The following is a 24,579-nucleotide window of genomic DNA, read 5'->3' as shown; positions in this document are numbered from 1 at the left end:
GCGCAGAACAGGGCTGGGGCTGGGGTGGATGCAGAATGAGAAGTTGTAAGCAGATGGTGGGGAGTCAGGGAGTGGGCACGGCTGAGCGGATAGATCTGCTTTATTTTCCCTCCCAGAAGAGTTTTATTTTTTAAAACCTGTTAAAAATGTTCCTGCACCTTAAGTCGTGCTGAAATTAAGGCCAAGGGTGCAGAATCTTGTGCACTTGTCTGTGAGCACACTAGAGGTGCGTGCACCATTTTGATGTCTTGTGTTGAGACCACTGCATACACTTTGGTCACTGGTGTGTGCAAAGGGTGTGGTAAGGGGACGTCCCAGGAAAGAAGTGCAGACATCAGCGAAGCCCTTTGGGAACATCAGAGAAGAAAACAAGGGCAGGCAGAACCCGGCAAGGAGAGGAAGCGCACTGATAGGCAAGGGCCTCCAGACTAACCACAGAAGTAAACTCCAAGTGGACAGGGCCAGTCGGAAGATGGGCGGGGGGATGCCCATGTACTTTCATCAAGATTCTTCCCTCAAAGGAAATCGTCGTTGAAAAGGACCAGGGAGAGCACTTAAAAAGCTTGACAGATACAGGCTGAGTTCGAGTGGGCTACAAGAGGGAGTCTGCTAACCTTGTCTCACGGGAGCCCGGGTCTAGGAGGGCAGCAGCTGTCGATGCCCGCACAAGCAGCATGTGTCAACGTGTTTCCTCTAAGAATGTCAGCTTTAAGCAGCATGGAGGGAGATTTGGGGATACACAGGGCTTTCAGAGTTGTTGACATGACTCCTCAGCTGAGTTCCCTTCTAAGTAAGCAATCCATTTCCAGAGCTCTGCTGAAAAAGCCACAGGACAGGCTGTAATGCCAAAGACTAAACCCCACCGGGGAACCAAAGAACCACACTAACGGGAGAGAAGTGTGAGCATGTGAACAACAACAACAAAGAACCACACTAACGGGAGAGAAGTGTGAGCATGTGAACAACAACAACAAAGAACCACACTAACGGGAGAGAAGTGTGAGCATGTGAACAACAACAACAACAACAAAAGGGCAGAGAACTCGAGGTCCTGGGTATGAAACCTTCTGAAGCCCCTGGAGGGGTGACCATACAAAGAAGAGAGAAATTCAGACATTCCCTACCCTGGGGCCTGGGTGCTGGAAGAGATGGCACCTAGTTCGAGCATGCGGAACCCGTGGTCTGCTGTTGTGTGCTGTGGGGAGAGGACCACCAGGAGAGAACAGCAGACCACAAACCCAAAGCTACCCCACTGACCTGTTTTGTTTTTCCTTCTTCAACAAGAAAAGAACCCAGATCTGAAACTTCTGATGGCTTAAAATGCAAATATCATATTTCAGGGTTATTTTCACAGCAAAGAAAATGTTTCAAAGACTTATCTGGTTATTTACACATCCTTATTTTATAAAGAATAGCTCAATGATGTCAGGAGAGGAGAGAAGAGTGAAGGGCCTACATTGCTGGGGAAATATACCTTGAGGTATCATTTTGTGTCAGACACTTGAAACATCAGGATTTTCTTGTTGTTTTGCTTTTGTTTAAAGGCAATCGAGCAGATTTGGAACCCTGATAAGATCATGCCTGCGCAGCCTTGCACAGACACAAAGAGACTGTGATCAAGTCTGTCACTCATTACAGTACTGTGAACATAACAAAGATTGCTGTGTGGAAAACACTGGATACAGGCTGAAAGGCTCTCGCTTCTGATACTGTGTGCTGTAACAATGCCTAGACCAGGGCAATGCAGATGCCATGATTTATCACAGTCCAAGTCCACAAAAGAATTGTTAGAACAAAGAAGAGGAGGTACAAAGACCTTCCAGTGCCCTACACCTCACTGCACCACCACCAGTACAGGTGAGGGAAACAGAGATCAGGGATGGAGGACAGGGAAGGGAAGCCTGGTTTTGCCTGTCAATCAACAGCAGGTAACAGCCCTCTTTCTCAGTTCATAATTAGGAATGGTTCCCTTCACAATGATTGACAACAAAGACATGTGAAAGAGAAGAGGAGTTTCCAAAACGATGTAAAGATGAACTCTCAGGTCAGCAGAGTGCGGCATGGTTTCCTGAGCTTGAAAGGATTCTGAGTTCAGAGAATACTGGAGCCTGTACGCGTCCATGGCTGCCCTGGGTTAACACTGCATGGTCAGTATCAAGAATCCTGCACCGTAATGGTGGACAGGCATGGCAGACCCCCTGAATTTGCTTCACAATCAGACCTGCCGGAGGGCTGGGTCTGGGAGGTCCCTTTGCCCTCACTGTGCTGACCTGGTGAGCCTCTCCTCTCCCTTTCTCAGACGTGGGGATACCATGGACACAGAAACTGGAAAACATAAAGATGCAAATCGACTTCTTCCTCCTCGTCCCTGCCTTCCCCCTTTTCAGAAAATGCATAGTTACATATTCAGGTTACAAAATGGAGCAAGGATGACCACATCTGGACCTTTTTTTTTTTGTTGTTGAAACAAATACCGCCCCCCCCCAAAAAAAAACACCAAACAAACAAAAAAACCTGATTCCAACAACCTCTCGTTAAATTCACATTTGCATAATAATACATCCCAAGGCAACCAGGAGTGAGTGATGCCTCCCTTTGTCTTCCTGAATGAAGCTGAAGGAACCTGGGAGAGTGCTTTCCTTGGTGGGGGCACTCTGAGGATGGTGGACAGGGCCCTTGGCACCCACTGGATCTTTCTTTAGAAGATAGGGAGAGGCGGGGTGGTTGGTTGAAAAGAAACACGAAACATAGGGATCTCTAGGTTTCACTACAACAATTCTTAAGAACTACAACATGATTTCAGAGTTTTTTCTTTTTTAAACACTGGTCTCAACTCTTTCAAAACCTTTCTCTTTGCGTGCAATAAATACCCTGTTCACATAAAGAGCAACACTGCTGTGACTTGAGTTTGAGAAAACCATGGCCTCCTAAGGCAGAGAGGGTGGAAAAGGAACCTTCTACAACACAAAGCCAGAAATGCCGCCTTTTTCTTCTTCTTTTTTTTTGGTTTTTTGAGACAGGGTTTCTCTGTGTAGTTTTGGTGCCTGTCCCGGATCTCACTCTGTAGACCAGGCTGGTCTCGAACTCACAGAGATCCGTCTGCCTCTGCCTCCCGAGTGCTGGGATTAAAGGTTTGAGCCACCACTGCCTGGCCAGAAAAGCCTTCTTTACATGCGTGAATGGGTCACCAAAATCACTGCATCCTGATTGCTCCAGTGCTTACAGAAACACACACACACACACACACACACACACACACACACACACACACACACACCACACAAAACTAGGGAATGCAGATGTAGACAGCTGACCTGCACCGGACTAACCTGGGCCTTGCTCATAACCTCCCAGCCCAAGATGCACAACCACACTCTGCAAAATGGACACTCATGAAAATCCAGCAGCTGTCCCTGGGCTGCCAGGAGACTCTCGGACAGACCACAGTTGGTCTCTGGACCGACAAAGGCACATTCAGAAGTACTACACTTGAGAGAGTCCTTGGAAAGAATTCAAGGGGGTAGTGTTTTAAACACGATTATTATAACAACCCCAAACTTCTGGCAAAAAGAAGTTTCAAGCTAAAACTATCCCTTGGTGAGTGACCATCTTACCTTTACAAGGTATGTGACCTCTTGAAGGATTCCCAAGGGTTTGTTTTGTTTTGCATAAAGAGCCCCCTTTTGTTTTTGGCATATACATTCAGCATCTACTACCCTTTCCTGCCTTAAGGCCAGTCATGAAAGTAAGGCTACTCCACCTGCCTCCAGTCCCTTTAAACCCCCAGGAGTGGGGTGCCCTTTCAGTGGCCCAAGAAGAACTGAATGACCCACCAGAAGGTCCAAGAACTCAGGAAGAAGGGAGAGAAATGTAGGAAGGAAGGATTTCCCTTTTTGAAGTCATCCCAATTTACTGATACTGGCTGGATACAGGTCAATTGTAATTGGGGGTTTATTTCCACAGCATTGACTACTCATAGTGTGAAAACTAAGCTGAGGCACATAGCGCTCTAGGAAAACACTATTTCTTTTTATTTAAAATAGAACACTTCTTGTCTATGAAAGTGTACCCAGCTTGTCCTCTCCCCTGGAAAGGTAAATCTGTCACCATGAGGAACAATGCTCAGCTAAGCAGAGCCTCTGGTCCTTTTCAAGGCAAGGGCCATTTCTGTTGAAAACAAATCCATGCACACCTGACCAGAAAGAGCTATTTAAATTTGAAAAGGCAAATAGCAGTTTCTGTATCTTTGCTACTATCTTAAAAACCATTCAATTGATGAAAATACTTTCCGACTGTTCAGGACCCAGTCAGGATGACCACACACTGGGGCAGAATGGATGCTGAGCTGGCAGGAGCTAGCTCTCCTCTGACTTTCATGATCCTGTACCTTGTTCATGTCCTCCTTTGGCAGTGTGGACTGGGGGAGATGTTGTCGGCAGTTTAGTGAGGACATAGTTTTTGCTTTATGAGACAGAGTCTCTCTGAAATTTGCTATGTAGACCAAGCTGGACTTGAACTCAGAGAGGTCCACTTGCCTCTGCCTCTCAAGTGCTGAGATTAAACATGTGTGCCACCAAGCCCAGACCACCATTCAGTTTTTATTACTGTATTTTTAGATTCTTGGAATTGATAACTTCAAATATAAAGAATGTGGGATGGCTACCCCCTTTGTCAAATTTAAGACTGAGAATAAAAACACTATTGTTGACGAGTGGAACCACCTCTGATGACAGCATGCCTTTGGCACCACCTGTAAACCTATAGGGCATGATTACAAGGAGTCCACAAACTCTGGGGACAGTCTGTTCCCGTACAGACTGATGACGTCTTCAATAGCCCTGTCCTTGTAGATAAAGAGCTACAAAGGGGCTCTGCATGGCTATCAGAATCTAAAGATGGAGACACTTGCACACAGGCTAGAATAACCCTAGCTGCACTCACAGAAGACAGTTGTGACGTTAAGAAGTGTATGTTGTCAATGTACTGACATGGACTGTGACAAATCTTGGCAAAAACACTGGAGAATAAAATTTCTTCACCAAACAAACCAACCAACCAACAACCCAAACCAACCACAGCTAAGGATGTGTCTCTGCTCCTAGTTGAAGACCTTAGATATACTTAGAGTAAAAAAAAGAAATCCAAAGCAACAAATGGCAGGGCTGTATATATATGCTGAATTTGAACTCGGAGGGCAAGGAAGAATGGGACCTTCTCTACACAAAGACTCTCAATCTTAGAGATGGCTATCGCCAGCCAGGCCTGCTGGAAATGTCCTATGGACACTGGACAGGAAAGTACGATTGACGTACACATTTTGCTCAACACAGAGACACTACAAGTCAAAATGGCAGAGTATGAGAAAATAATTTAAAAAGCACACAGCATCTGAGGTCAAAGTAGAATCTGGCTATCAACCCTACCCAAACCACACCCCTTCTAAGAAAAGGATGACAGTGACAGCGCAGGGCTGGAGGAACTGTGTGGCTGAGGCACATAACATGCTTGCCTAGCATGGGCGGAGTCCGGGCTTTTCTCCCCAGCACCATAAACTACAAGAAGGGAGTGCAGTATTTGCAGTAAGTTACTGTTCAGTTTCTGGTTGGTACACTAGTAAAGCCCTTCCAAATTCTTAGCAGGAATTCTTCTCCCTTTCTTTCTCCCCCTCACGTCTTATCTTCCACATCATACTTAATTTTGGACAAGCTACATTCACAACCAAAGCAGGAAAATTCTTAGAACACAAGCCATTGCGATACAAACCTCTGCTGGCTGTAACTACTGAATGGCAATACGCAGGTGATGCTTCACCAAGGACACTTAGGGGGAGAACACAGTTTGGAGTCTGTTGTTTTAGGACCAGGACTGCTGTACTGCTAAGGTCATTCCTATGAATGCTGGAAATGGAAAGTAAGTTTAAGGATTGAGGGCTGAGAGCAAGAGATGCTACATGGACTATTCTTTTTTTTTTTTTTTTTTTAGACAGGGTGTCAGAGACCTGAGTGTTTCTTAACCCTTAAACGGGGTCATGGCACTGGGTCTCATCGGCAGCAGAGGTTCTCCCAGTGATGGAAGACAACTCTTTCCCCGACTTGTGCTTTTCTTTTGGCTACTCATATGATAGACAGAAACAAGTTTTGTGATGCTCATGAGACATATATACCTCTACCTACCACTAATCAAGAATTAAAAAAAAAAGCCGGCCGGTGGATTTCTGTGAGTTCGAGGCCAGCCTGGTCTATAGAGCAAGATCCAGGACAGCAAGAGCTACACAGAGAACCCCTGTCTCAAAAAACAACAACAACAACAACAACAACAACAACAACAACAACAACAACAACGAGTTGTTTAAAACAAAACAAAACAAAAACCCCACAAAAAACAGCCTACTATAAAACAGAAGCTCACACTTACATGCTCTAATATGCACAGAACAAAACTATATAGTGGTGACTAGCAAGCTTCTGTATCTATGCCAGAACGTGCTGTAAGGGTATGCTCACTGAATTTTTCCATGTATAATGAAGTTGCCTAATGTCTTGGTAGACAGGGTTCTTGCTAAAGAATACCCCGGGAAGGGAAGGGCTTTCACCTTTCAGACACTCTCACCACACCCTCTTCTCAGGTCACTGCCTATCACTAACCAAAGCTTCCAGAAAGATGACAGATGGAAGGAGCGCACGGGCAGGGAGAAGACAGGAAAAGAGAAGTGGAGAAGCAGGAGCCTTCTTCCGCTGGCCCGGCATAAAAAGACTTTCCCCATCACTGTAACTGTCATCCTTCTACACACAGGGAAGTCAGCACCTATGGAGGGCACGCGACAGAGGAAAGAACTTGGCATCCCACATTTTCAGACAAAAAAACATACTTAACTTCCTCAATTTTTGTTTATTTTGATTTAGCCCACTGCCTTTGGGGCCTGTCCAGAACCACTCCAATTTCCTTTCCGGGTAAGCATCTTACTCCTGTGGAGTGACTGGACCACGTGCACATACACACTCATCTCCTGCTGAGGATGTCTGGGTGTATGTGCGAAGGCACTAAAGCGGTTAGAGAATGCAGGCAGCAACCCCACCCATTCACTTTACCTGTGGAGCTGGAGTTTCTTTCCCACTGGGAAGAAGCTTAAGGTTTGAAAGAAGCTGTGGCCATGACCTCTGGCCCCAGGAGGGAATACAAAAGGAGAATTCAATATCATCAAAATCGAAAGGAAACACTCCACATCTCCACCACCCGGGATGGGGATAGTAAGCAGCAGATCTTCAAAACAGCATTTAAAACAAGCACAACAGTAGCTGGGAGCTAACACAAAGTAAAACCACTTGTTCCTTGTTAGATTCTTCTGTTTTCTCCTGTAACAGATGGAGGTGAGACAGACATTCTTCACCAACAGAACAGTCCATAGGTAATTTTCCTTTAGTAATGCTTATATTTAAGATTTGTTTAAAATATTTCCTAACTCTTTACATAGATTCTCAGCAATCCAACAACCGCACTACTTATACAGTTTAGAGCCAATTCGTTTTTCTTTAGGCTGTTGTTTCTTTCTTTATTCCTTTCTTTTCTTGCTGGGGTTGGAGGGAGAACATAAACCTGACTGTGGAGACGTCAGTCCAGCCTTATACAGAGCAACAGTATGGCTGCAATCCTACTCATGTCCAGACACGCCCCCATTCAGTTAGACACTCTCAAGTGAGGCTGTGACGGTACTCCCAAAACCTGATCCTTCTCCCACAGTCGTTAGGATAATGAATTTACCTGTTGCTGCTGAATTGGTAATTTTTAAAAAATATTTCTATGTATCTTAAAATGTGATTCCCCCGTATGATAATAACATTTGGAGACTTCTTTTTTTTTTTTTTTTTTTACGTTTTTTAAGTAAAAGTCATTTAAACTTTTTGAAGTTTCAGGAACTTGTAAAAGTTTACTAACGGGAAAGAAACGGCTGTCTAGCTAGGATAAGATACGGTTAAATAAACCATCTTCAAAAAACTGGCTGCCTACCCTAGAATTCCTGAGAATGCTTGCAAATTTTAAAGCAGGAAAATAAATGTTAAAAACAAAAAACACTGTTAAATGCTCCCAGAGTTAGTCTTCATCTAAAATATATATATTTATATGTGTGTGTGTATATATATATGCATTTGTATATATACACATTTGCATATATATATATACACACACTTTTTGGTCTTTTTTTTTAAGTTTTTAGTTTTTTTCCCTTTAAGCTTATGATGGAAGAACATTTTAGCTTCTCGTGTTTATTTTTACATATTTCAAATCCCTCATTATGTCTTGTAAACAAGAGGGGCTCTAGCACCCGGCTTTCACCGTAGTATCGTAAGGAACTCAACTAAGCCATAGTGCAGGTCAAGGACCCAACAGGCAGAAAGAGGAGGGGGAGGAGGAGGAGAGGGCAGGCAGGGCCATGAACCAAGAGCGGCAGTGGACAGTCCCCATAGGCTCCTGGGAGTCTGGGGATGCTAAGATTTAGCCTTCAGTTTGCAGATATCTGAATATAAGCTGAGCTTCACGTGGACATATCCACCCATGACAGAGCTCTGCTCCAACACTGAGAGTCAGTGGGGCTGGAAGGAGAAGTTTTGTAGGGGCAGAGGTGGGAGGGGGATGGTGATGATGGAAACCAGAGAGCAGGAGGGAGGCAGAGTCCATGTGAACAAGGTGCTGCAGGAACAAACCAGACTGCAAACTCGTTTGCCCACCCACCTGCCAAGGGCTTCCAGACGGGCAAGCACAGGTGCCCACAGGGACGAAGCCTGTCAATCTCTTCTGAAGCCAGATTTATATTCAACAGGGGAAGCCGAGAAGACCACAGAATTTCCCACTCATTGTCTCACAAAGCCACTTACATGCAATTTTGGTTTTTTGTTTGTTTGTTGTTTTTCATTTTCCTATCCATACCCCCTACCCACCTACACAAAGACACAAGCTGAAAGTCCAATACATTAGGCATTGTTGTATCCTTCACTGAAGATGCTAAAGAAAGAAAAACTCCCTTGTCCTCAATAGCAGCAAGTCACAGAGGACAGCAGAGGTCTGCTCCCACCAGGGGTTGGAATGGGCAGGTAATTGCTGGTACAGAATGTCGGCACTTCATGTTGAACAAACAGTACGATGCAGACTGGGATATCCACACAAGTGCTAGCATGTTACCCGCACACATCCCCCCTCCCCCCACCCCCTCCCCCCACCATCTATTTTGAATGTAAGGATTCCCCTTCAGGTTATCTTCCACTCTCTTCACAATAAGCAGTTTGATATATTTTGATTCCAACATAGTACATACATGTTGTTGATAACTGTGGATTAAACATTGCCTCCTGTTCGGCCCAGAGAACTACTACATTGATGCTTTTTTAAAAAAGTCTTTAAATACCAAAATTAAAAAAACAAAAACAAAACAAAACAAAAAAACAACCAACATTACAAGAAAAAGAAAAAAAGAAAAAAAAGAGGTCAAAACCAAAACAAGGTGCAATACTTAAGTCTTTGCTAAGTTATTTCTGCCTAAGCAAAACCACATACACAGGAAACACAACACAGAGAAACAAAGGGAGAAGCCTGAAGTACGCACTGGTTTAAGAACATTCGTTAAGTAAACGTTTCTGTCAGTGATGGCCTGGTGCTGTAACACGCCACGGCCTGGCACAGGTAACGCTCAGCGAGAGAGGAGCAGAGGGAGGAGCTGCGAGGCTTCCAGGAGGCTGCTCACAACTTGCTGTTTTCCTCAAATGATAATGAGAACCAACAGGAATAGAGATTTGCATTACCTGATTTCTTTTAAAAAAATTCTCACACCTGATCACATAGGAAAGCGGGAACAGTTTTTCTGCTTTTAAAACATCACGTGCTTTAAAAATGACTGAATCTTCTGTTCCCATTCAAAGTAGCAAAAAGGAAGGCCTGCTTGGGACTTAAACTCCCATGTGCTCAGCGGCCGCTCATTTCACAGCACAGAGGTAAGCAACAGGCGCTCGGAGAGGTACCACCCGCCAACTGCTGGACCTGGCAGCGCTTCACTCTGCTGCTAGGTCAGGAGAAGGCTGGGGGACCTCACGTTCTGGCCACTGCTCTCCTAACTGAAAAGCACCCTTCGCCTCAGCGCAGCCCGAAGAGGTGGCTGGAGCTGCAGCAGCCCCCTGTGCCCCTGTGTGTTCTCGTAGTTAGAAAAATCAAAAGCAGATGGCCGGCCAGCCAGCCTGCGGACTGTCAGCAACGCAGCTTTCTGAGAAGTCAGGGTGGGCGAGATGAGGGGGCAGGACGCAGGCACACACACAGAGACAGAGAGGGGGATACACACACAAATGCACATGAACACACGTGCACACACATACCAGAACGAGCATGCCTGGGCAGTTACATGTGCCAGAACACACTGGTGTTTATCAACCAGCCAATCACAAAATTTTTCCTTTTTTTTTTTTTTTTTTTTTTTTTTAGGTTTTTTTGTTTTTGTTTTTAAAGTGAGGCTCCGTCAAGTCTTCCCTCCCCCCTCCCCCAACAATTCTTTTGAATTTCCCTCCCACCCAAACATGGTAGACCTAAGGACGGAAACACACCCAGTGCAAACAAAGTTAAAAAGCTATTTTTTCAGTATATATGTTTCTTAGCAACAACTTCCATATAACATGAAAAAAGTGAAAAACTAGAAACTAATTTTTTTAATTTTTTTGTGTTTAAATTTAAATGGTATGTGTACTTGCTTCACATTGTCTTTCTAGGTTGGCGTTCATGATTCAAGTATTTCAAGAGTGATATGTTCTCTTTTTGGATTCATATTCCAAACGAAAAAACTGAAGTTTTAAGGGAGGCAACTATGTGCTCAGACAGTCTGTCAATGACCCACCTTTTTTCTCTCTCCGTTTTCTTTTTTCCTTTTAAAAATGTATTTATTGCAAGTTGAAAAAAAAAACGAAAAGGTCAAGTTAGTGCTGCTGCTGTTCCAAAAAAAGGTCACGAGGTCAGAGTTGAAAGTTCTAAGTTCAGATTGAATCCGACCCTCCTCCCAGAAGGTCACCAGGTAGTAAAGGAGCAGGGCTGCCCATCCTATGGGGATCTTCCACCGTCGGGACTCCCCACAGGCTAGAAGAATAGTTTGGGGGACCCCACAAGGAAGTGCCAGCGAGGTCGGCCCCACCACTGCTGCCAGCACTGCTGCTCCATTGCCCGAGCCCGGTGGACCCACCGAAAAGGTTCAGCGCAGGGCCGACGGGGTCTGCCTGGTTCTGGCTGGTCTCCAGTGACTGCCATCCTGTGGCAGGTGCGCTTGGGGTTGCTGCAGGTGTAGGGGGCTGAGCTTGAGCCAGAAAGCGGCTGACTTCATCCTCAGTGGCAAACTCGGCCAGGATGGTAGTGTTTCCCAACACACACCTGGAGAAAGGAGGAAGGGAGCAGTGTGATCTACGAGATCACAAGCACAGGAGGGGTCACTGCTGTCAGCCCTCTGCCACTGTGTGGTCTACATACTCGCTTGCTTACTGATTGATTGAGATGGGGGGCCTTACACGGCCCAGGCTGGCCTTCTGCCTCTACCTCCGAGTGCTGAGATTGGTTAGAGCGGTTTGGTTTATGCAGTATTGGAGACTGAACCTAGGGGTTTACACATGCTAAACAACAATTGAGCTACGTCTCCAGTCCACGTGTGTGTGTGTGTGTGTGTGTGTGTGTGTGTGTGTGTGTGTGTGTGTGTCACAGAGAGAGAGAGAGAGAGAGAGACAGACAGACAGACAGACAGACACACACACAGACACACAGAGACAGAGGGTCACACAGAGAGAGACAGAGATAAGAGACACGGAGAAAATATAGAGCAGAGGATATTTTGGGCAACAGCACTACTCTGAGTGACACAATGTTATGATGTTGGATATATCAGCATATATTTGTTCAAACCAACCCAGAAAATAAACTTAACCCTAATGTAAACTTTGGTGGATTGGGTACCAATGAATGTTCATAAACTGCAACAAATGGGCCATTCTAATGAGTGGTGTTGATAATAGGGAGAGGTGTCATTGAGGGAGCGGTCACGATTATTATGGGAAGTTGCTGTTCCATCCTCTCAATTTTGCTGTGAATCTAAAGTATTTTCAAAAAATTTCAAGTCTTACAGCAAGAAAAGTGTCTGTTGTTTATTTATTTATTTATTTTTTAAACTCCATGTGAGGTAAGAACGGCAGCCATTAACATCCAGCCAGCCAGTGCCAACACTGGAGCACCATTACATCTTGGAGGGTAAACCAGCTGCTGGGGGCTGACTACTATATTTGTTTGTGCTCTCTGGATTTTTGTCATGGTGTCTGTGGCTCAAGGGAGTCAACACTTTCCTGTCCACCAGGAAAAGAGAATGTTCTGACCCCGATCAATTTCTGTCCACTTCATGCGAAAACCCTGCTACATACAATTCCTTCTTAGGGCTGGGTGTGGTGGTGCACACCTCAAACCCCAGCACTTGGGAGCCAGAGGCAGGCGGATCTCTGAGTCTAAGGCCAGTCTGGTTTCCACAGGGAGATTAAGAATAGGCAGGGCTACACAGAGAAATCCTGTCTCAAGAATTCAAACAAGACCAGGTAGTTCAAGTATTGATGGCACATGCCTCTAATCCCAGCACTCGGAGGCAGAGGCAGGTGGATCTCTGAGTTCAAGGCCAGCCTGGTCTACAGAGCAAGTTCCAGGATAGTCAGGGCTACACAGAGAAAACCTGTCTTGAAAAACCAAAACCAAAACCAAAAAAAAAAAAAGTACCAAATAGACAAAATTTCTTAATTACATGCTACAACAGTAAGCAGCTAGATTTTAGCATGAAAAATAATAGCGTTCGGAATGTTTTGCATGTTTACAAACACTGGCTTTGTTTGTGGTGTAATTACTCACTGTACAAGTTACTTACATTGAAATTCTGATTATGAACCTGTGACATAAACTAAACAATGCAAACAAAGTTAGGTAGAAAGACTGCCACCTCAGCATCTGCAGATGTATACATGACCGAGATTCTTGTGTGCATGCTTATGTCACTGTTTTGTTAAGCAGGGCCAGGACACTCCTGTGTGTATCACGTGTGCTGTCTGGATGTCTGCAGGGTGCAGTACTCACATGTGCAGTGCAGTCTGGGCCTTGGCTGCCTCTTGTTTGGTGCTGTACCGGATCAGGGCAGTGCCCTGGGTTAGATTCAGATGGAATGTCAGCAGTGGGCCATGCTGCATGCAGATCGTTCTCAAGGTTGACCCATCAATCTAAGAGATAACAACATGCATGAGCTAAGATGTAGAGGAGGCATGGGAAAGGTAAATTCTAAAACATTTAAAGAAAGACACTGAGACCCATTATTCTTATTTTGTAAATAAGATGTTTCTGTATAAAAATAAAAGTATAAGAGCCATAAAACCTAAGCCTGCCTTTTTTGTTTGTTTGTTTGTTTTTCGAGACAGGATTTCTCTGTGTAGCTTTGGAGCCTGTCCTGAAATTCACTCTGTACACCAGGCTGGTCTCGAACTCACAGAGATCCGTCTGCCTCTGCTGGAATTAAAGGCATGTGTCCCCACTGCCCAGCAATAAGCCTGCTTTTTTTTCTTTCTTTCTTTCTTTCTTTCTTTCTTTTTTTTATAAAACAATCAGAAAACATTTATTATACTAAACTGTACACCCTAGTAACCAAATAGAAGCCTGCTTTTTTAAAGAGATCAATAAACAAGTATGTGCTTATTTGTAGAGCTCAAAAGGGCAGAAATAAGAATTAAAGTTATCACGCAAAGTTACCAACATCATTACTAACATTTATTTTTTCTGCCTCTCTAATAAATAATCTTACAGAGACAGACAGGTAATACAAGAAAAGCACCGGCAGTTAAAATTGGCCTAGTCCAAAAACAATTCACTCCAACTCTCCCATTCCCCTGACATACAAAGAGGGGACTACTTCCACCTCCTTTCTAACTAAGTCCATTTGACCAGAGGCTGTAGGGATTATGGGTAATTTCCCCAACTAAGGAGTTATATGAACAGAGCTATTAACTCTATGGATTAATTTTGCAACAAGATCTTAAATATATTTAATTAAGCCTCAATTCCAATATTTCACTTCACTTCATTAGAAAAGGAATGTTACAATTGGGAATGCCTTAAAAAGCTGTGTAATGTGGCAGAAAAACAGCCTAACATACATAAGGCCCTAGGTTCCATTTTCAGCACCAGTGGTAAGCCTGAAGAATAAAACTCAGCAATTCATGTTAGCTTCTCACAGAAAACAATCATGAGTATGTAGGTATATGGCACAAACTGCTTTGCAGGAGACAGATGTCCTTTAAACACATTTTTGGTGATGAAAAGTCAACTTCCCCATGCATCAACTTTGCTCTACTAACAATTTAAACTAGGAGTGACATTAGTCTATTTACTAGGCAGCTCTAGTATTTAAAGAAATCAATTCTTCCTGATATAAACATAGCCAATATCACACTGATTTTATATACATTGGAAATGATGTATACTTATTATTTCTTAGTGGATAGAAAGAGTGAATGATGAGCTAGCATGCCCAAGCTCTTTTCAAAACCTCTTATTGCCTCTCTCATCCTATCCATATTAGAACCACCACAAAGTGTGACAACTCTTATAAACTCTTTTTGTTTGTTTGTTTTTCAAGACAGGGTTTCTCTGTGTAACTACTTTGACTGTCCTGAAACTCACAGAGATCCACCTGCCTCTGCCTCCCAAGTGTTAGAATTAAAGGCGTGCACCACCACTGCCAGGCATAAACTCTTTAAAAAAAACTAAGGCATACATAGTTTGAGCATCATCATGTTTGATTTTTTATATTGGGGCTGTAGTTAAGAGTACCCGCTCTCTGTATGTGAGGTCCCGGATTTGATCCTCAGTATTAGTATCCCCCTATCCCTCCCTACCCCCATTCTTTATAGTTTAGTCTACCATTAGATAAGGGAATAAACTGAGACTTTCATTTATTTATTTTTGATAGACTAGGTAGCCCTGGTTGACCTAGAATTCCCTATGTAGACCAAGGGGGCCTCAAACTCAAGAGATCTGCCTGCCTCTGCCTCCTAGATGTCATGCACCACTATGCTTGGCCTTAAATTGGGACTCCTGAGTTGATTAGACATCATGGTAAAGAATGCCTTTCTCAAATGTACCTAGAAATAGGAGTCTTGTGATTTATTCGCCACAAATAGGTTCACTGGGCAAATAAGTTTACAGTGAAATGTATTTCCCCCTAGAGAATCCTAACAGACATTAGCATGTTAAAGGGTCTAAAAAAATCTCAGTGGAACTTTATCAGCTGAGTCATTTTCCAAGCCCCTTCTGGTAACATGTTTTTATATGTGGTTAAAACACATCTCAGTTGATTCCAGATTCTTTTTGTTTTGTTTTGGTTTTTTGAGACAGAGTTTCTCCGTGTAGCTTTGGAGCCTGTCCTGGCACTCACTCTGTAGCCCAGGCTGGCCTCGAACTCACAGAGATCCAACTGCCTCTGCCTCCTGAGTGCTGGGATTAAAGGCGTGCGCCACCAACGCCCGGCTAGCAGCAAGCTTTCTTAACTGCTGAGCCAGCTCTCTAGTCCCATAAAGGAGCTTTCATATCTGCCAACCTCCTCCACTGTTCCTTCCCCTTTTTTTGATATAACAGTCCCATGTACCCCTAGAACTTACTATGCAGACCAGGCTGGTCTTAAACTCACAGATATCTACCTGACTCTGCCACCCAGGTGCTAGGGACTAAAGGTGTGTGCCACCATGCCAGCTCCTCTCTCTGTAGGCCCTATCTAGAAAACCACAAGAAAGTTAGGTTACCTGTGGAGTGAGATTGTGAAGAACCAGCCAGTAACTAGGTCGGACAGAGCTACCATCACTCCAGGTAGAGGCTGCAAACAATAGAAGAAAGATAAGGAAGAGTGAGAAAAATAAAACAAAAACCACCGAAAACCACCAACATTCTCAGGGAACCACGAAGGGGACATTTTCATGCGGATCATATGTCTTGTCTCTTCTCTGTCCTCCCTTCTTCCTCCCCTCTCTTTCTCCCTCCCCACCCCCTCTCTCACCTAACCCTGACCTTTATGGTCTCTTGTAGTCCTTGGCCCCAGTGAATTCATTTGCTTTTTGGTGAGATAGTATTCCCCCACTGTGCTCCCTCTATAGTTGCTCATTTTTAGTTCATGTGCCTTAGAGAGGCCCTGGGTCCCTTCATTTGTACCAAGTGCAAGTTTTCAATCGAAAGATGCTTTTTCTTCTACCAGACAACTATGCTCTCCTCCACTTTCAGCCCTCCCCATGGTGTAAATAGCCATTTCTGCGTGGCAGATCCTTCTCACCCGAGGCAATTCGAGAGTCCTGTGTCCCCCACCCCCTGACTGATCTGGGTGCTGTGCTGCTCCAGGGAGATGCCGGTTTGGGGTTGGTCAGGCCAGGAGGTGGGCGGGGCAGCGGTGTAGTGTTCCTGGAGGAGATGTGGTTTTTCCACATCTTGTTGGAGAGATGAGTGGGGTTGTGTCCTATGGGATCTGGGGACCACGTGGATTTGTAATCAGGGAACTTTGCTGTGAGAAGAGAAAAGTCAGGAAGCAGACAGGTTAGATGGGCATCTAGAAATAGACACGGACTTCTTTCTGTTGTCTTTGTTTTTTGGTGACACAAATTTTTATCTGCACACAAATACAGGTATATTTATATTCTATAACTATTGAATTCTTGTTTTAAAACGTCGAAAAGTAGCAGGAAGCATACATTTTACGAGCAGCAGTAAGAGTCGGGCAGTGGTGGCGCACACCTTTAATCTCAGCATTAGGGAGGCAGAGGCAGGAGGATCTCTGTGAGTTTGAAGCCAGCCTGGTCTGCAGAGTGAGTTCCAGGACAGCCAGGGCTACACAGAGAGACCTTGTCTCAGGTAAAAAAAAAAAAAAAGGGGGGGTGGGGTGGGAGAAACAGTATGAAAGTAACTGTTCTTTGTGTGTGCTGAATATGAAATTTTAAAAAGATTCTAAACGGACAAAGACTTAACAAGATAATGAATCTACTACTTTCTGGGGTAAACACAACTTGAAAGGGAAGACAAACTTGTTGAGAAAGTATTCCTAAAGAGGGAAAGCTAACAGACAGTTAGACTAGGAACACAAACACAACTGGAGTGCTCACCGAATCCACGAAAAACAAACAAAACAAAGCCAGAAAATGACGCGTTGCTTGTGCTGTGATCCATGTCAGACACCAACACTGATTTTAAAAACAGTGAGTGAGGTTGGAGCAAAGGCTCAGTGGTTTGGATTACTGGTTTTTCTCGAAAAGAATCTGGGTTCACTTTCCATCATGGTGGCTTACAACCATTGCAATTCCAGGAGATCCCACGCTCTCTTTTGACATCTGTGGGCACTAGGCACATACATGGTGCACATACATGCAGGCAAACACTCATACACATACAATAAAATAAATCAATCTAAAAGAAAGTTATCAAATGACCAGCACTGCTTACTATGCTTAAGGTACCGGACAGTACTGTGGGTAACACAATTATCTGGCAGAGCCTCTGGTTTAGATGGGAGACAGAACAACAGAACTGGTATCCTTGGCAACAGCACATATGTTCAATACACAGAAGACAGAAAGCATTAGGCTGCTAGCAGAGGTTCTGCAAAGATAGATCTGAAGGATTTATAATCAAGGGATGAGCTCAGGAAAGCAGGAAAAGGAAAATCCAGGTTCAGTAAGTCCTTTCCAGTTTTCACAGGGGCAGAGAGGTAGGAGGCCATGGGCTCAGTGTGGCTAAGTAAGCTGCAGTAGAGTTTTCCTAAGACTCAGCACAAACTAGGGAGAGACCGGACTGGAGCAAGTGGAGATGAGAGACAGGCTGGGGTCCAGGAGATGAGGAGAGGAAAGACAGCTCCAAGGACAGGCAAGCTCACTCAGGGAAGGCTGAGGTCAATGTCCAACTGCAAGAAGGTAATTCCTGAGAGCTGGGCTTTTATAGGAATGAGGGAACTAGATGAGTGCCAGAGAAGGTAGCCATGGGCCTGTGTGGCCAAGCTGCTGGGGAGAATGAGGCAGAGGACTGCTTTAGCCCAAGGAAACAGAGACCTACCTAGGTAACCAAAATCTCTCATTGTAGCCAGTGTGGTACATCCCTATAGTAAGAGCATGTGAGAGATGAAGGCAGGAGGAGAGAAGTGAATGTGAGGCTAGCCTGAGCTACACGAGACCCTGTAGCAAAAGAAAACAACCAAAAATGTTCTCTAATCAAACAAAAGAGTTAGACAAAAGTTTAATTTATTTTGTGATTAGATTGGTGTACATGTACAGGTGAGAATGTGGGTATAGGTGTGCACACCATGATGCACGTGTGGAGGTTCTTGGGGATCAAAGCAGGGCGTCAGGCTTGTGCAAGAAGTACTTTTCCTCGCTGTGCCAGCTTGTGCAAGCTGTAAACGTAAATGAAGTCGTGCCAAGCACAGTATGGGGAAGGCGTTAGGAGCCTGGTCACTGAGGTGCTTCTCTTCATATTTAGGCTCAGTTCTGAGATCTTCTTGTCCTTGTCCCCTAGCACTGGGATTAGTTATATGCACCATACCTTTTTCTTTTGAAATAGGGTTTTACTAGGTATGGCTGTCTTGGAACTTGCTAAGTAGACCAGGCTAGCCCCAAACTCATGGAGCTACACCTGTCTGCTCCTCCTGAGTGCTGGGATTAAAGGTGTGCCGAGTTGTGCCTACTTTTTTTTTTTTTTTAATTTTATGTGCATTGTGTTTTGCCTGCATGTATGTCTGTGAAGGTGCCAGAGAGTTGAGAGCTGCCATGTGGGTATTGGGAATTGAACCCAGGTCCTCTGGAAGAGTAGTCAGTATTCTCAACTGGTGAGCCATGTCTCCAGCCCTGCCTGACTTTTTTTTAAATGTGGGTGCAGGGGACTGAACTCAAGTCTCCATACTTGTACAACAAGCGTTTTCCCACTGAACCATCCCTCACGCTGCTATTAGCTTTTCTATTCCCCATGAAGTCTCAGTAAACAAATAAATGACAAAATCCAACCACCCCTCCCCCGCAAATAATGAGGAACTCAATAAGCATTACTGGCACGCTAATCCAGGTCCTCTTTTTGACTCTGGCTATCTATTTTTCATTATGTCTCAGATTTTGAGGGAAGCGTAAGCTATCACTGGTTGCCTCAATGTTAATCTGGATTAAACTGTCTCTTCCTATGGCCTTTGATTTCTTGGCAGGCTGGTTAACAGAAGCATTTGGTCATCAGGTTATGAACTCTGCCCTCTGAATACCTCCAGCTGTATGACAGTCTATTCCCATTGGCTTTGACCCATGTAATCCTGTGTTAGACTTAGCCCATCTCTGCTGTGGGATGGTCTATATGTCAAATTACTCTCATTGGTCAATAAATAAAACACTGATTGGCCAGTGGCTAGGCAGGAAGTGTAGGCAGGACTAACAGAGAGGAGAAAAGAAAGAACAGGAAGGCAGAAGGAGTCATTGCCAGCCGCTGCCATGACAAGCAGCATGTGAAGACGCCAGTAAGCCACGAGCCACGTGGCAAGGTATAGATTTATGGAAATGGATTAATTTAAGCTATAAGAACAGTTAGTAAGAAGCCTGCCACGGTCATACAGTTTGTAAACAATATAAGTCTCTGTGTTTACTTGGTTGGGTCTGAGCGGCTGTGGGACTGGCGGGTGACAGAGATTTGTCCTGACTGTGGGCAAGGCAGGAAAACTCTAGCTACACATCTCTGTGAGACTAGGAGCTCCCTGAGTGGACAGTGAATGCAAAGAAAGGTTGTGCCCCCATCTGTGCTGACCTATGTATGCTCTTCACCTCCTTTACAGATACTCCTCAGGAAGTAAATGCCCGAGATAAAGAGGAACAGCAACTGCTGAGCAAGAGGGGAAAAGCCAAGTACCTGAAGTGCTATGAACGTTGGCAAAGGAGTTGTCAGAGGCACTGTAGGGCCAGGCACCAGGTGAAGGCAGCGAGGTGTTGAGGGAAGAATTAGACCCTTGAAGTGACAAATGAAGAAGAAAATATTGGAGACAAATGTCAGTATAACCAGGGAAACTTTGTAGCATTTTATTTAAACTTAAATAGAAGAGAAAACAAAATGCAACCAAACATTAAAGATGTAAAAAGGGGCAATTTCCTGTTGAAATTATCAGGTACTACAGAAAGAAACAAGGCAGGGGTGACAGCTGTGAGGACGCTGGTGGGGCCCCACGGGACTGCAGCACTCCTCACCTGTGGTGTTATCCCGCAGCAGCTGGTGGTCAGTATCTACAATGGGAGATGTGGCTGTACCCCCCAGCACACTTCCTGGGGTCACATAGGGGTCAGATTCAGGGTCAATATTTTGGATACCTTTCCATGGCACTCCTGGTTGGAATTCTGAGGCATGAAGAAATATTAGGGATAGGAGATTGTTAAAAAAAAAAAGTTTAACTTAAACATTTCCTCTTTTATTTATTTATTTATTTATTATTATTATTATTATTATTTCGAGAAAAGGTCTTACTATGTAACTCTGGCTGTCCTAGAACTCACAGAGATCGACCTGCCCCTGCCTTCCAAGTGCTGTGATTTAAGTAAAGGCCATTACACCCAACTTTTATTTATTATTACTATTATGCTAAAATAGCTATTTAGTAGAAAAAACATGATCCTGTGAAAAGCCTAAACAATGAATCAATGTACATCAGATTTTCATCATGAAGTAAAAAATTTACTCTGAACAAATGCTCTTGCCAGTGGCAAGTCTCTTAGTATACTGTCTATCCATTCACCTGTCTGGGAGTGAACTGGATCATGCTCATAAAGGCCTGGCTCCATACATGATTCTCCAGCTACAAGAGCAAGGCAAGTCCTAAGGGAAAGTAGAAACTGATGCCTAAAGAAATGAGGCCAAGAACTGGGAGAAAACCTGGGCTTGAGATCAGTGACCTTTCACATTTTTCTTATTAGTTATTGGCCAAAATGCACATAATAAAATGGAATAGAAGTAACACTGCTTCACAGACTGTTCAGGGATAGTTGGGAATAATATAACTGATGGTGAAAAAACCTAGACTATATATGAAAGCTTATCATGTTTTTATTGATCCATTGAAGCTGTTGTATTTAAAGCTACATGATAGCATTAACAAATTGATATTTCCCTAACTGTGTTGAGAAGAGCTATATATATATATATATATATATATATATATATATATATATATATATATATGATCAAGAAGCATTATTTCACTTCACTCTAATAAAATGTAATTACACACATTTATGTCTGAATTACATATGGACGGAAGAACAATTACTAATTTGTACTTTTGCTTTACTAAATTTTCTATAATAAAAACAGAATAGAGAGACAAAAGGGAGGAGAGGGAGGAAGGAGGGAGCAAGAGAGAGATAAGAAACTTACTGAACCGTGTACCTAGGGCATATAAACGACATTATCTGACTAATGAATATGTCAATAGATTCAATGCACACTTTAAAAGAGCTCATGTTATAAGGCATCCTACACACAGGATAAGGCCAAGTCCCAGCGGCAAGGCCACTTATTAGCCTCAACTCCCATTTCTTGTAGATCTTTCTTTTTCCCATGGCACAGATTTCAGGGTGTATGCCTTGCCTTTATCAGACAATAATTACTAACGCAGAAAAGAAAGCATGGGGCTTCCTCAGTAAAGCAAGCAGCACAAGCTTGTTCAGAACGTAAACTTAACAGAAGCACTATTCTAGACAAAACATTTTATGAACAATACCTGGAGGCCAACTGGCATTGCTGGATTTACTTCCGATTTTATTAGTCGGTGGAGATTTGGCAGGTAACCAGCTATCACCAGCAGGACCCGTATGGCCACCCAGCGTGTCACCTGGGATTATATCAAACTGGTTGTATGGTGACCCTCCTCGGGTCTTACCAGGGGCCACTATAGCGCCTGAGAAAAGAGAGAAATAATCAACTATTTAAGAAAGAGCTCTAGCTAGGCGGTGGTGGCACACGCCTTTGATCCCAGCACTCAGGAGGCAGAGCCAGGTGGATCTCTGTGAGTTCGAGGCCAGCCTGGTCTACAGAGTAAGATCCAGAACAGGCACAAAAACAACACAGAGAAACGATCTCAGAAAAAAAAAAAAAAAAGAAAGAGCGAGCTCTGGGGAGCTGGAGAGATGGCTCAGAGATTAAGACCACTGGCTGTTCTTCAGAGGGCCCAGGTTTGATTCCCAGCACCTACAGTGCGGCTTAAAACTGTCTGTAACTCCATTTCCAGGTAATCTAATGCCCTCTTATGACATCTGTGGGGAACAGGCATTCACATGGTGCACATACATACAAGCAGACCAAACATACACACATAAAACAATAAAAAAAATTTAAAAACATAAAAAAAAAAAAAAAAAAAGATCTCTAAAGCTGAGTGGCTGCGGTGGTGGTGGTGGCGGCGGCGGCGGCGGCGGCGGCGGCGGCGGCGGCGGCGGCGGCACACGCCTTTAAACCCAGCACTCGGGAGACAGAGGCCAGCCTGGTCTACAGTCACTTCGAGCCAGGGCTACACAGAAAAACCCTATCTCAAAAAAAACCAAAAAGATTTCTAATGAACAGAACTTTCAACCTGGCCCTCCTCCCGCGTTTTTTTTTTTTAAAGGAACTCAAAGACAGGTACTTAGAGTTTGGAATAAAGTAGAATAAAGAACTTCGGGCTACCACTAATAGCACATGACTATAATGACATCTCAATTCCCGGAGTCTCTCCATCTCTCACCTAAGCCCACAGGAGTGTTCTCATTCTAGAACAGTCCTTTCTATCTGAAAACCCCATGGTATTACGAAGTCAGTGAAACTATGAAGCACAGTATCTACATGGGTGCTACACTAATCCCTCAAAAGAAATAGGAAACACTCTGAACAAACATAGCACCTTAGAGAATTTTACATGATCTGTCTATTGATGCTTTCTATCCCTGCTCTTAAGGGCTGGTTAAGCTTAGGTAATCTGGAATCTGCAATATGCAGAGTCCACTGGAGAAAAAGCCATCTGCAATTGCTTTAAATTCCAAGGCAATGAGGTGGAATCCCCGCCAGCAATGACCTCTACATTTCTGAGCCCAGGGCCGCCTCACATACAGAGAACAGCAAATCTTTTGTCACTGTATTCCCAGGGGTATTCTTGTGGCTTTGTTAGTGCCCCCTTTAAGCATTTTTATGCAGGAAAAGTGGAAAGCTTAAAATTCCCTAAGTTAACAACAATAACAACAAATTTTTTCCTTTAACTAAAAATTCAGGAGCCTATGGTAGACTATTTCCTTATTTCCCAAATGAAGTTCTCATAGAGTCTGTCACTCATTTGACATAGTCTTAGAGTGGGGATCATGAACACACAAAATAATCTGCAGGATAATGTATAAAAATGCTTGTATAAATATTGAATAAAGCAATCTGTTTGGTTTGGACTAAAAGGAATATTATAAAAATTGTCTCCACCCTCTGCTAAGAGGACATTTACTTTTCTGAGGACAGTGACAGAAATCTGGTTCAGAGGCACAGTGCAGTGAGGCAGTGGAAAATGAAAAGCTCAGTTATCTTGAGGATTGCTAAGGAAGTGGGGAAAACATCATATTCTCTGATGAGGAGAGAGGACACTGTATGTCTGGGATATCTTCTCACATGCCATTTTATATTTATTATCCAGACCTGGTAAATCACTAGCCTAAGGGAACTGTGAAAGTGCTCAGAGCTATGGATGACACAGGGCTAGGGTTACTCAGTCCATAAAACAGATTTTATAATTTCAATAAATTATTCTTGATTTTGATCATGCTAAGCAGGATAGGCAGAGAGCTCTGCGTGGCTCCTTCCCCAGTCTCTGGATGGGATTACTAAAGAGGGTTTTATAATGGGCTTATTAAGGAGGGTTTATAATGGAAACCTGGAAGGCTGCAGGCCGAATGAATTGGCTGGGCTAAGCCTGCCAGGGCTCTGCTGCAAGAACAACCAGACACTTGTTTACATTGACTCTCATGGGGACAACTCTGAGTCCAAGTGAAATATTGACAAAGAAAACAAACAATGCACTGAAGGCTGACAGAAGGTACAGACCTCTTATCTTTCTTCTAGGGAAATGGAGAAACCCTTAAAAGAAAATTATGGACAGGCAAGGCTAATCCTCACTCAAAATACAACTCCAATGCTGTCCTGGCAGGACACTAATTCACAAAGAACAAGGGGCCCAGGAAAAACTCCAATTCTTATGAATTCTCTTTTGCTAGTTATCTTTTGGAGCTTAGGGACATTTCTTCTTTTTCTGAGACAGGGTTTTACTATGTATCTCAGTATAGCCTTCAACTATGTAACTCAAGCTGGTCTTTAATTTGCATATACAACTATACCCAGTTTAGGGCAGGAGTTTTTAAAAAATCTGATACTGATCTCCAATCTCTCAAAAAACACAGAGCATGAACTACAAATTCTTAGTAAGACCCTGTCTCAGAAAACCAAACCAAACCAAACCAACAAACCAAAACCTCAACAAGGGGATTCTGTTCTCTCAGC

At 43.8% G+C, this 24,579-nt stretch overlaps 1 protein-coding gene across 8 annotated transcripts in view; it reads right to left on the bottom strand.

Annotated features, from left to right (window-relative positions):
• Positions 1-10,883: 10,883 nt before the first annotated feature.
• Tnrc6b (trinucleotide repeat containing adaptor 6B) overlaps positions 10,884-24,579 on the bottom strand; it is a 233,601-nt gene continuing 219,905 nt past the window's right edge. For 7 of the 8 annotated variants that reach the window (XM_028871192.2, XM_028871189.2, XM_028871194.2 and 4 more), the window contains 7 exons: positions 21,794-21,970; positions 20,268-20,414; positions 19,936-20,031; positions 16,349-16,573; positions 15,828-15,898; positions 13,117-13,256; positions 10,884-11,391 (listed from right to left, as the gene is read on the bottom strand). In XM_028871192.2, the coding sequence (XP_028727025.1) occupies positions 11,004-11,391; positions 13,117-13,256; positions 15,828-15,898; positions 16,349-16,573; positions 19,936-20,031; positions 20,268-20,414; positions 21,794-21,970 (1,244 nt within the window). In that variant the 3' untranslated portion in view covers positions 10,884-11,003. The remainder of the gene's footprint in view (positions 11,392-13,116; positions 13,257-15,827; positions 15,899-16,348; positions 16,574-19,935; positions 20,032-20,267; positions 20,415-21,793; positions 21,971-24,579) is intronic. The other variant, XM_037197686.1, reaches the window with a different exon arrangement.

This window comes from Peromyscus leucopus, chromosome 20, assembly GCF_004664715.2.
Source record: "Peromyscus leucopus breed LL Stock chromosome 20, UCI_PerLeu_2.1, whole genome shotgun sequence".
Lineage (NCBI taxonomy): Eukaryota > Metazoa > Chordata > Mammalia > Rodentia > Cricetidae > Peromyscus > Peromyscus leucopus.
The sequence above is the reverse complement of the archived record's forward strand: the minus strand, read 5'-3'. Positions and strand labels throughout refer to the sequence as shown.